The sequence below is a fragment of the Gastrolobium bilobum genome, unplaced genomic scaffold, assembly GCF_033153095.1.
Source record: "Gastrolobium bilobum isolate Gb01-03AN ecotype WA unplaced genomic scaffold, APGP_CSIRO_Gbil_v1 utg646, whole genome shotgun sequence".
Lineage (NCBI taxonomy): Eukaryota > Viridiplantae > Streptophyta > Magnoliopsida > Fabales > Fabaceae > Gastrolobium > Gastrolobium bilobum.
This window is the reverse complement of record NW_026897095.1, coordinates 190,750-203,265: the sequence shown is the minus strand read 5'-3', so window position 1 is coordinate 203,265 and position 12,516 is coordinate 190,750. Positions and strand designations below refer to the sequence as shown.

Below are 12,516 nucleotides of genomic sequence, written 5' to 3'. Positions count from 1 at the left end.
TAGTTAACATAAGAAAAATGAACCACTAATTACTCTCTTTTATCTGTATTATATGTCATTTTGATTAAAAAAATATACATTTTATTCGAAGTAATTATCTCACATATCAATAAAATATTAATACTCTAAATTTATTTTTGTTTATCTTTATCATTATATTCTAAATTCTTTGAAGTTTCGCTCATATATTAATGTGACGCAACAGAGCGGAATAATTGAGCAAGGGTAATTTAGTAACACAGTTTATTAATTAAGGGTTAGAGAATAAAAATATTAATTAAAAAAAATAGCGTGTAAAAAATCTCCTTATTTATGGATTAATGTTGTTGAAGTTGTGCTACACGTTTCGTTTACAGTGGGCGCGACAGTTAGATTATTAGATCCCATGTCTCTGACACCACGCAAACGGCGATAACCGGTAACGCTCCAGTTTCACCACTCTCTAATCAACCTGCTATAGCCGGTAACTTACCCGATAAATGAATCTTCAGTATAAAAACCAAAACCCCCTTCTCATGAAGCAAGTTCGCAGTTTCGACCTCATCGTTATCGACATCGTACCTACGTTCTGGTTGTAAGCAGATCGTGTCGCGTTCAGCTTCGGTGAGTTTTTTTTTTTTCTTTTTCTTCTTCTTCTTTTGAAATTATTCAGACGTTAATTATCTCTTTTGGTGTTGATTTTCGAGAGGAAAATTCGTAGATGATTCTGGAACCTGCTTTGTCTGATGATGATGATGAAACTGTGTGGGTTTGATTTTTTATTTTGATTTGGTTTTTGTGATTTGTGCTGTGTTTGGATCTCTGTGTGGGATGTTATTTGCTTGTGTTTGTGTTTGTGTGTAAGTAACTCTAACTGTGCATGTGTTGTGTTATTCGAGTTCAATGAATTGATGGAGCGTATGCTTTTTATTCGATGGGGTTAATGATCAATTTTGAGAGTAAGGAGAAAAAATTAATATGGAATTTGTAATTTCAGAGGACTGTGGTTAGATGAGCATGGAGAGATGGTGATTTCATTTCATGGTGTTTTTAAATTGATTGTGAGAGAAATGAAAGTTTAAATTTAAAGAGGGTTGGGGGGGGGGGGGGGGGGGGATGAAATTGTTTGCAAGAAATTTTGGATTTTTCTTTTTTTTTTTCTTTTTCATAAGTAATGGCAGAAATTGCATCAAGCATTTCTTTCTTCGGAAATTTCCCTCTTCTTGTCAATGAAGTTGATTTAGAACTTAGTATTGATGTGTTTGTTGGTTTATAAATTGAGCCATGCCACCTCCATGCTTATCTACACAAAAAAGAATAACGTGATAATCAACCCTTTTCTGCGTATGGTTGTGACTTTTTGAGTCTAATTTTTCCCAAAGTAGTTTTCTTATAGATTATTGGCTATTCAAATCATACTCTTTTTTTGGGTTACACCTACTCTCTCCACTGTATATATTATGCTTGTTATCTATGTATGCATTTGTATTATTCATGTTTACGTATACTCTAAGTAGAATTCGAATTCTGATATTATGTTTCTGATTAAGACAAAAGATGGCAAACAATGAGGATGGAGAGGAAAAGACCTCTCGCGGGAATGAATGGGAGGTAGTATCTCTTACGGCGTCAACATATGCAGCTGCTCCGGGTCCTAATGAAGTTGAGTTAAAGGACGATGACAAGGAAGATGTATATGCACATGCACAGGATGAAGCAGAAACATCGCAAGCTTTGTTCATGTCTGGTCACTTTGTCTTTCCACCAAACCAGCATGAAAACCTGCCATTGGAACCTGAGTATAGTGAGATTCATGATGAATCTGGAGACAAAGATCTTACCTATGATGAAGAGACTCATGGAGAAGGGACCAGACCTAGTGGAAAGGATGAAGAAAACTTGACATTAGCGGGATTGAATGTTTCAGAGGAGTTTGAGGGTATACAATATTTTGATGAGAAAATCAACAGGTTATCTGCTCGTGGTAAACAGTTTGAGGAAGGGACAACTCTACCAGGTTTTGGTTTGACTGAAAAAGAGGAAAGTATGTATGACCCTGCAAAATATACTTCTTTCCACAGTGAAACAACTATTGTTGGTGTAACTCCATATGGTGAAAGCATGATGGAGTCTGAAACAACCGAAGCAGCAGAGCAAGGATCAAATCTATCTCCTGATTTATCACTTTCAAAGAACTCTTCCAAAGATGACAAATACAACCCTTCAGATCTTCCTTGTGGAGCTTGGTGGAAGCGAAGAGCTGCCTCCTTATATGCTCATGCAAAAGAGGCAAATGCATTCTGGTCTGTTTTCGTTGCAGCTACAGTAATGGGCCTTGTAATGCTCGGCCATCGCTGGCAGCAGGCAAGAGCTTTAGAACTAAAGTTGCAAATCAGTGCAAATGATGAGGTATATCCATTGTCATCAATTGTTCCTCTAAAAACAACTTTATTTTGTCATATTTTTGTTTACTCTTTGGTCAGAAAATATATACATTTGATAAAGGGGAAAACAACTCTCATGTTGTAGGAGAGTTGTTTTCTTCTACCAGTGACCTTTCGATTTTCGTGCAGCATTTTTTTTAATAAATGTGGGTCCCTCAGAAGATGTGTCTATAGCATGAAATATCTATCTCCTAATGCATGAGAAAATTGAAATCCTTTGATAAATGGTATAAGGTTTTCAAATGCTGAGTTTCCACTCTAAAGCACTAGCTGTCCTATAAAAGTGAAAGTGTAAAAGTGAAGTGTTGAAATATATAAAAACCATTAATGTAGCCTCACCCAATAGCTTAAGCTTTTGGGTTGAATTGGTTTTTTACATGAAGCATAAAGCACTTCTTATACGTACTATGCAAAAAGATGCTTGATTTTGTCAGTTATTTAGACTGCCTATACACTATGGACAGAGGATCTGATGGTGGTGATACAGTGAATCAGTGACGAATGATTATGCTGACTGTTTAATGGCTTTGGCATCTTTATGGCTGTAAACTGTAGCTTAAGACCTGATGACCCTGTGTAGTGATTTTGATACAAGAATGATCTTGATTGCACTTTAAAAATTAAGAATGCTGTTATTAATTTTTCAGCAATGTAAATATTTATTTTCCTTGTTAAAAAAAAAATTAGCAGCAGTAGAATTTTGAAGAGCTATTGAGGGAAGCATAAATCTCTCACAAATTAAAAGTATTTGTGAAAACTTGATGCTTTTCGTCGGCAGGAAGATGACCATGAATTCTTTTTTGGTGCAATTCTTTGAGTGCCCTGTTTGATTCCTTTTAATACTTAAAAGATTCTGACATTCCAGTTGTTACCCATTTTGCAGGTGACAAGCAAGGTGCTTGCTCCCATATTTCGACTCAAAGATGTCATTGTTGGTGGCCACCGTCGTGGCTCCTTGGTCAGGGGAAGCTCCTCTGGTGAAAGTTAAAGATGACTTGGTGCATGTAACTCCTATTGTTGTGGTAAAAGCTAAAGATGATGACGAAAAATTGTATGTCAGAGAGAGGTTGAGAATGAGAAATGCTATAGTTGTGAAGTGGAGGATTGATTGACCTTTCCCAATTATGAATGCCGGATTGTTAAAAACATTTTATATTGTGAATTTTCTTGGTCTTTGACTTGATATGCATTGTATAGCTCTGGATGTTATTCAACTTAGTAAGTCATGTATTCTGATTATGTGGAATTGGCAGTTTAGACACCAAAGATGAGATGTAAATGAAGTGATTGCTTTAATGGTGGGTGTCAGTTTTCCTCTGACTCAAACAGCTTCAGAGTCTTGCTAATGGGACTGAAATAGGTAACTCCAATTAAAATTTGTCTCTTATATTCATAGGCAGTGAACCTGAATGCCTGTTTGGATTCTCTTATTTTTAAGCTAGAAGTTACTTATAAGCATAAGCTAGGCCAAACAGGTTTTGAGAAAAGCTCTTATAACGAAAAGCTCTTTTTTTATAATGAAGAAAAAAACTGAAAATTAAAAGCTCTTAGGAGGAGCTTTTTTTTAAGCTCTTATTTATTTTTCTTGAATTTTGTGTTTTTTTTAAATGAAGAGTGATAAAGAGAAAGAGAGAGATCATTTTCTTAAAATATGTGCTTTTAATTAGTTTTTAAACTAAAATTTTTATGTAATTTCTAAACAGTTTTTAGCTTATTTTTTTAAGCTCTTTATTTTAGCTTTAGCTTATAAGTAGCTTCTAGCTTAAAAATAAGAGAATTCAAACAGGTTCTGAGTCTCTAAATTGTATTAGCTGATATGACCGCATGCTCATGAATTCATAGATACTGTTCCATTAGGCATAACACGTGAAAACAAATACATTATGTGTTGACACATTTTTTTTAAGTTTTAAAAAGAGATTCCTTTGTGAGTAACTCATCCTCACTTGTATGAACTTGGAAAGTTCTATGCTACTTATAATAGTAAAATGTTGTGTAGCAAAGTTTTTCTGATCCTGTTAAAGGACAAATTAAAACCCCTTAAAACTAACCAAAATAACCAAAAACTAAACAAAAGTGTACAAGTTCTAGATGTAAATTTCTAACCGTAAATATTATTGGAAAAAATTATGAAAACACCTTCGAAACTTTACCTTGCTTTGAAATTACTACCATGAATATTTAATTTCCGATGAATAGTCCTTAAATTTTATTAAATTTGTAAATAGATCCCATTACAAGTTAAAGAAAATCCATTTATCATATAACTTCTTAATATTAATTAAGACATATGATAATATCTATTTTATAAGGTAGGGGCGAGTACAGTTCTATTCAACCGAACTAAACTGGAAAAAAAGTTCAGATCGAAAAACTGAACTGATTTATTTTTTTGAATAAGTTATGAACTAATTTTTAAAATCGTTTTTTGGTTATTTTGGATCCTACCTATTAGAAGTAGGTTCTTTTGACTCATGTATTCTAATAAGCACTCTTATGAGATATGAGTCAAACCCTTAACTAACTGTGCTCATTTTTGTTTGTCGATGAACTCACTAATTTTTTAACTTAATTAATGAATGAAAAGGTCGATTTGCAAGTTTTACACGATTTGTCACCTGAATTAAAATTAAAAAAATTCAGGTGGCTATTTCAAATAAAATAATGTTCGGTTGGTGCTTATGCAATTTTTCCCAAATTATTTTATTACTACATTAATGACTAATTATCTTATAATCAAATAAATAGTATATCTTTTTCTTAATTTCTTCATCACTCAAACTCGAGAAGACTAGTTAAACTAAAACAATCTCATATCGGTTGATTCACATGCTTAACAATAAATGATATCATCTTTAATAGTTTATTTTGAGCGGATATATCTTGATCAACATTATTAGATTTTCTTAGTTGTTCTTTTTTTTTTTGGTAGTTTTCTTTGTTGTTCTTTATTTGTAGTCAGCCCCTCCTTTATAATAATTAGATGTATTCATCAACCGATTCAAACTATGGTCATCGATCCCAAAAATTCGATAACCGAATTAACTGAAGAAAAAAAAAATCGCATATTTTAAATTGGAGTGGATCGATTTTCGGTTAAGTTGGTGGAAACCGATTCAATACAAACCGATCCAATGCATTATGTATTTATTATTTTTGAAAGATAATGACTTGGAATCTTAGATGCTATTGATAGCAAATTTTTATTTTAGTTTTTTATTGTCCTTAATCTATTTTAACTCTTCGTGAGTTTTAGGACTTGTTTTATTTTGAAGACTTGATTTTTTCGGTGGTTTGTAATTTTTTATGGCTTTATTTTGATATAACTAGTGATTTGTATGGTTGAAATCTATGATGCACCGACACCAACATAGGACATGGAACACGATACGACATTCCGACATGTTAATTTTAAAAAATGCTAAATTTTGACACACTAAGACACGTTTTGATATTAAATAATGTTTCTAATATATATAATATAGTTTATATTTAATACATATAGCAACTCATAATAAGTCATATAACTAAACAAATATTTAAATTTCATAATACAAATATTAAGAAAAATAATAGAACATTCCAAGAGTAACTTATATGCTCCCAAGCAAAATAGTTTGTACTTTTTGTTCCTGGTACGCTTGATATAGTTTACGCTTGATATAGTTGAAACTTGAAAGCATAAGCTTGAAATATATACGCCATCAATCCACCGCCCTCCAAAATATCTTCCACTACAAAGCCTAATACAGTAATACAAAAACTAAACAAGATAATGTAAATGTACTAAAAAAACAAAGATAACATAAAGTTTGAAAATCCTACGTGACGTTAGCTTGTTGTAAATCTTTTTAATGCGATCGACACGTGTCCTTCGGCCGCAGAATTGTGCCCATGGTTCTTTGTTTCTTTGAAAAGCCATTTTACACTTCTCAGATCCAAAATCCAACGAGAGCTTTTCTCTAGCACTTGTATTTCAAAAAGCAAGAAAGATAAAGATTATTTTCAGTGTAAAAAAAAAGGCTACATTCAATTCTGGACATGATTTAAGGTACACGAGTAGGGTGTTATATCAAGCAGAGATGAGGCGAGAGGTGACGAAGATGACAAAGAAGAGAAGGAGTAGCAGCCTCCACAGTCCAGCGTGAAGACAGAACATAGGGTTCTAAATTTTTTAATTTTTATTAAATATTTTTACTTTTTTTTAAATTGTAATTTTTTTTTTACAAAAAATATCAACGTGTCCCAAAATATGTCCAAATAGACCGCGTGTCGGATTTGGTCAAAATCGTGTATCCCCTTAGTCAAGTCAACGTATCCCAAAAAATTGATCGCGTGTTGAAGAACGTGTTGGTGTCTAACACGTATTTTTCCCAAAAAAAGCCATGTCAGGTTGAAATTTTAGGTTTTTTGAAAAAATTGAAAACAGATCTAATCACAACCGAATAAAATTAAATTTGATTGGATTTTAGAAAAAAAAATCCAAACTAAATAGATGATTAAATGATCAAATCGAAGATATTGAATCGAATGATTTTTGCTTCAAAATCGATCCAATTCAGATCGTGAACACCCTTAATAATAATAATAATAATAATAACCATTTTCATTTTTTCACCTCACATCAAATCTGCGTAATTGATTCTGTCGCATTCTTACTTTTACACATGTAAGAGATGCGAGACATGAAAACATACAACTAGCATTTTATAATAAATATATGTAATTTTATTATTATTATTTTTATTTTTATTTTTAAAAAAGAATCAGCATAATTAGACAACTTAGGTCACTTTTTCCCGGGTCTTGTAGATTAGATTTGGCGCCATCACTGTGCAAATCCCAAACCCAAACTCCAACGCCTCACACAGACTCACACCGCTACATCTCACATTCTCACTCACGATCCTTTCTCTTCTCTCTTTTCTTCACCACCTATCGTTTTTCTCTCTTCACTCGCCTCACAAAAACAGGTAACTTTTTTATTTTTTATATTTTTTTGCATTTTATTTTTTTCTGTACAGGTTTCTTCAACTTAGGTCACTTCACGCTCAACCCTCCTCCTCTTCTTTCTCATCATATATATGCAAACAACGCATGGAGCAATAATGCAACCAAATGTTTAATATTTCCGCACCCTATATCTTATTGTTATTTTTTTTAACCTAAGTTCGTGGTAAATAATCGTGGGTTGTCTTCAAAATGTGTTTTTTAAATATGCTAGCTTATATTTTATTTTTATTTTTTTGTTATTGAAGTTATTTTAGTTTGGCTTGCTGGGAATGATGATTCAAACAAAGATGATGCTAATGATAATTATGTTGCCATAGAATAGAAATGATTAAATTAAACTTATTTTCCACTCTGCAATGACTATTGTTGTGGGGAGGGGGGTTGGTTATGGGTGATTGTAGTATTATGGGAATACTTGGTGTGATGGGGAAGTGCTTCTGTTTACTTCCTGATTGGCTAACAAGCAGCCCTAAATTTTTTATATCATTTTTCTTATTTCTGAGATTATTAAGGGAGAAAAAAATGTCACTAGTTTTTTAGCTTAGTGGTAACTCAAGTTGGTATGTTTAATCCCTCTTTCTCTCGCTCTCTTTCTTATGTGTGTGTGAATTTAACGTAATATAATTGGATAATGCCAAGTAAAAATAAAAGCTAGTTTGGTACTTGTGAATTGCAGTGAGTAAGTTTATTGAGAAAGGAAAACAAAATTTGTACTTGTAAGTCTGTGTAGAATTTCTTTGAACAAGTGACAGCAAATTATTAATTTGATAAATTTAAGGCTAGCAGTGCTAGCTTGCTAGTGTAGAGATGTTCCAAAATTGAGAATTGCTACAAGAGGCTGCACTAAGCCCTGCTAATCTCTGGATAATAATATGGATTTTTTATAGTTTTCTCGGGTTTTGATTTTTTTTTCTTTTTCTTGAAGTTACAGGGTTGGGTTTTCGGTCACCATTGTACGGTTGGGTATGATCTGTCCCAGAAACAACACTTGGCATTCCTACTTGTTGCCTTATCTTTCTAATTTCATTTATATTTGATGATTCCCTCATTGATCAGAAGTTAAGGATCTTCAGCAGCTGAAATACATGGATAAAGAGGAAGCCACACAAGTCCCCAGAAGAACAACCAGGTCTTCAGCTTCATATTCAGCATCCACTTCAAATAATGTACCTGCAGCAAAAGTAAATAGCCTTGAACCTCTAACAATTAATGATCTTTTAGTTGGAGGAGACCCCTTTAGCCTAGATGATATAATTTGTAGTTTTCCCGGTAGAAATAGCCAGATTCTAGAGATTGTGCGGCTTTTGGGACCTTTGAATTCGCCAATACTTCCTTTGTTTGTGTATGGAGGTGCTTCCACTGGAAAAACCAGTATCATTCTTCAATTATTCAGGCATCTCAACAGGCCTCTTGTTTACTCTAGTTGTAGGACGTGTTATAATCAGCGTATCTTGTTTGAATCTATTATAAATCAATTACTTCTCCATAGGAAAAATGGTGCCAATGGTTATTTGAGTGCAAAGCGCTGTGAAAGACCATCTGATTTTGTCAATTTTCTTCGGGAAGCATTGACCAATGTTATAAACAATCTCAAGGAGAAGTCAAATAAGATGGTTCAAAGGGGAATTGGAAATATGATCTACTTGGTGTTTGACAATTTTCAGCTTGTTAGGGAGTGGGATAAGAGCTCTACTATATTGCCCTTACTGTTTAATCTCCATGATCTGCTAAAGATGCCTGAGGTGGGTGTGATTTTCATCAGCAGTACTTCCCCAGATACCTTTTACTCTAACATGGGTTATGTGGAGCCTATCCCCATTTACTTTCCTGATTACACAGAAGGTGATATTCGTCAAATATTGTTGAGAAACCAAGCAAACCAGAAGCTATATTCCTCATTTCTGGAGTAAGACATTTTTATCCCTATATCAGTGTCCGTTTTCATCTTTACATAATCTCATATGGTGAAGACTTTTGTTTCTTTTCATGCAGTGTAGCTCTGAGGCCTTTTTGTAGAATTACTAGGCAGGTTGATGAATTATCTACTGCCTTCAGGCCACTATATGAAAAATATTGTGAACCTTTAAGTGATAAGGGAGTTGTTCCTGGTGAAGACATGAAGCGAAGATTATTCAGTCACATCAAGCCTCGTATTGCCTCCGCTATGAATGAGATATTTAAGGTTTCATCTCTTCCTTCAACTGAAGTTGAGACCTGTAAAGAGACAAAGCGGAAGGGGATTCCCAAGAAATTGGAACAATCTGAAGAAATTGGCGAGCTAGATTTTCATATGTCTACTAGTGCAAAGTATCTTCTTATTTCAGCTTTTCTTGCCTCCAGAAATCCAGCTACTCTTGATGCTTCACTTTTTGACTCCAAAGGTGGTTCTGACAACCGAAAACGAAAGAGGAAGTAAGTATGGTGATTTAATACGTTATGATTTTTTTTCTTGAGTTTAGTACTCAGGTTATATTCTTTACTATTTCTTCTTATTATTGTGAATGAAGCCTTTTCTTGCATTTTTGAAACTTGTTTTCCTTTTTATTAGTGTCTTTGTAGGAATTATTTATTAAAATTCTTACTATTTTGTCTGATTGGATATTTTATTCTTTTGTAGTTGATCTTAAAAATTCGGGGTGTGCCCATAATACATTTTTGCTTTCATTTTATCTCTTTTTATTGAGTACTGCTTGTTTAATAATGTTGTCTGATTTATGTTTTTTCATGCATAGGGCCTCTGCGAAAGAGCTGGAAAAGAAGGAAAGTTTAGAAGAGGAACTACTAATGAAAGGACCTGGAACTTTCCCATTGGAGAGGTTGTTAGCCATCTTTCAATGTCTTGTATCAGTTGCAGAAGAGCCCTCTGATGAGGAAGAACAAAACAATGATGGATTAGGATTTCAAGGTGGCAACGGTGGACTGATGTCCGGTGTTCTTTTTCAGTTATCCAGTCTCTGCAATGCTAATTTTATATTCAAAGGAAGAAGCTGTCCATTAGAAGGCTCAACTCGGTATCGATCAACTATATCTGAAGACTTGGTTTTGAAGGTAACATCTCTGTCTCACTTAATAATACTCCCACCAAATTCTTTGGTAATGTTTATATAAGGAGATTTAAAATATGGGATTAATGTTTATCCTGCAAGCATAAGATAATTTTATTTCTACACACATGGGAATTGGTGGGGTTTATTTTTTCTTTTTCACAGGATCCCATCCATTCCTACGTGTGTGTGCAGAATATAAAGTTATTTCATGTTTGCCAGAGAAACATCAAACCCTTAATATATATATATATATATATAGAGAGAGAGAGAGAGAGAGAGAGAGAGAGCAAAGAATAATACTTTCAATATTGTTAAGCAGGTTGCAAGGAGCCTTAAGTTCCCGTTATCAAAGTATTTGTATAGAGGTTAGTAATCTTTGACATTGACGCTTCACAAAGCTTGGATTGTCAAGTTTTTACTGATAGATCTACCAAGAGTGTATACAAGCTCTACTGCAGTCTACAGTTATCAACTTGGAATTGCTGGAATCCCCTAAGAATGCTTGAAATCAAAACCAATGGTAGAATGGATAATTTTGGCGGTTGCAGTTCATTGGATGGATGGGCTGAGTATTTTCTAATGGACATTTGCGTTATTAGGGTTTGGTTTGTTGCTCCTTGTCTTCAATATGGCTCCAAAAAGCTTTTGTAATATTGTGGATTGAAAATCATATTGCGCTTAGCTGACATAAAATTGTACTATGGCACAAAATTTGTGTTATTTCAAATTTCATGTTAACAGTGTTGATGTCCTAAAAGGAATGCCCAATGTTTGATGGAAGGTTAATAGTGGGAATAGAAAGTTCTTGCTGATATATCCTCCTGGTATTATGTTTGTCATTCTGTATATTGAGTTGTTTGGAAACATTACAAAGTTTTTAACTTAAATATGTTTTCTGTGCTTCACCGATGAAGAACAATATAACGGGGCATTTGGTAATAGATTTCTTTCAGGGTGTGTTTGGTACAAGAGAATTTTTTTGGTATCCGGAAATCACGATGACTGGGAATATATAAGAAATTGAGTTTACCTGGAATGTTATCAAAAAAGTGTTTGGTGGGCCAAAATATTACTGGGAATATTTGGTAAAGATTACCCGGAATGTCTCAAAAATAGTTGTTTTGCTTTCCCTTCACGTTGGAATCATGAATTATCATATTATTTTTGATAATTAGAATAGTAACTTTTCTTTGTAAATGACATTACCGGTAATTAAGGATACCCGGGAACTGAGTTTTGTTTACTTTTACCAAACATGGCAATTTACGTTTACCAAAGAAGGTTTACCAGGATTCTTGGAAAACTGAGGGTGGTAATTTTATTTACTTACATTTGGTACAAGATTTTTAAAATTTTTCCCGGGAATACGATTTTCTTGGAATTTTATTTTGTATAAAAGTTTCTAAAAATATCATCCAAGAAGTGGTATTCTTGGATTCCAATGGCATCAGGAAAATTAACCCAACGTTTTCGGAGATATTTTGTCCTATCAAATAATTTTTTGGTAATATTTTCAGGAAACTCATTTTCTCACCATATTTTCGGGAATTATGATTTTCGGATAAATTTTTTTTTCCTTTGCTAAACGTCCCCTAAATACCTTAATCTTTGAAATGATGTAGTCTTCAAAGTTCCCCAGTCTGGTTGTAGGATCCTTGTCTAATGCCTGATCAAATATGGTGCCTAGAGTATTATTATTATTATTGTCTTCCTTTCAAATTCTATAAAATTTCTGGTCTAATGTTAAAATCCTTCCAGATGAATTTCTTTAAACGAAAATTCACAATCTTTAGCAGTCCAGTTGCCGGGCTTAATTGTGAAATTTCTGTAAGAAATTTCTTGAAGACACTTGTATGCATGACAATGGAAGATACCATAACATGTTGAATCAAAAGTAAATGCCAAAATTAGATATACCAATTCCTTTGTTATTGAGGTCTAATTAAAAAAAAGTGAGTAATCTAATTTCCAGCTAGGTATCATGAGGCTGAGTTACTCAAATAACATGCAGTTTAAGCATGAGTATGGTTATC

At 33.5% G+C, this 12,516-nt stretch overlaps 2 protein-coding genes across 3 annotated transcripts; both read left to right on the top strand.

Moving 5' to 3' along the window:
• Positions 1-467: 467 nt before the first annotated feature.
• LOC133304090 (ATG8-interacting protein 1) lies at positions 468-3,689 on the top strand. 2 transcript variants are annotated; one of them, XM_061504059.1, is made up of 3 exons: positions 468-603; positions 1,530-2,388; positions 3,307-3,689. In XM_061504059.1, exons 2-3 carry the CDS (start codon positions 1,537-1,539, stop codon positions 3,409-3,411), a joined length of 957 nt encoding a protein of 318 aa, XP_061360043.1. In that variant the 5' UTR covers positions 468-603; positions 1,530-1,536; the 3' UTR covers positions 3,412-3,689. The 2 variants fall into 2 exon arrangements, with proteins under 2 accessions (XP_061360043.1, XP_061360044.1); XM_061504060.1 differs by having other exon boundaries at positions 538-603; positions 1,537-2,388.
• Positions 3,690-8,495: 4,806 nt separating this feature from the next.
• Positions 8,496-11,176, top strand: LOC133304099 (origin of replication complex subunit 5). The gene is made up of 4 exons (XM_061504071.1): positions 8,496-9,342; positions 9,429-9,848; positions 10,169-10,484; positions 10,803-11,176. Exons 1-4 carry the CDS (start codon positions 8,522-8,524, stop codon positions 10,851-10,853), a joined length of 1,608 nt encoding a protein of 535 aa, XP_061360055.1. The 5' UTR covers positions 8,496-8,521; the 3' UTR covers positions 10,854-11,176.
• Positions 11,177-12,516: the final 1,340 nt, after the last annotated feature.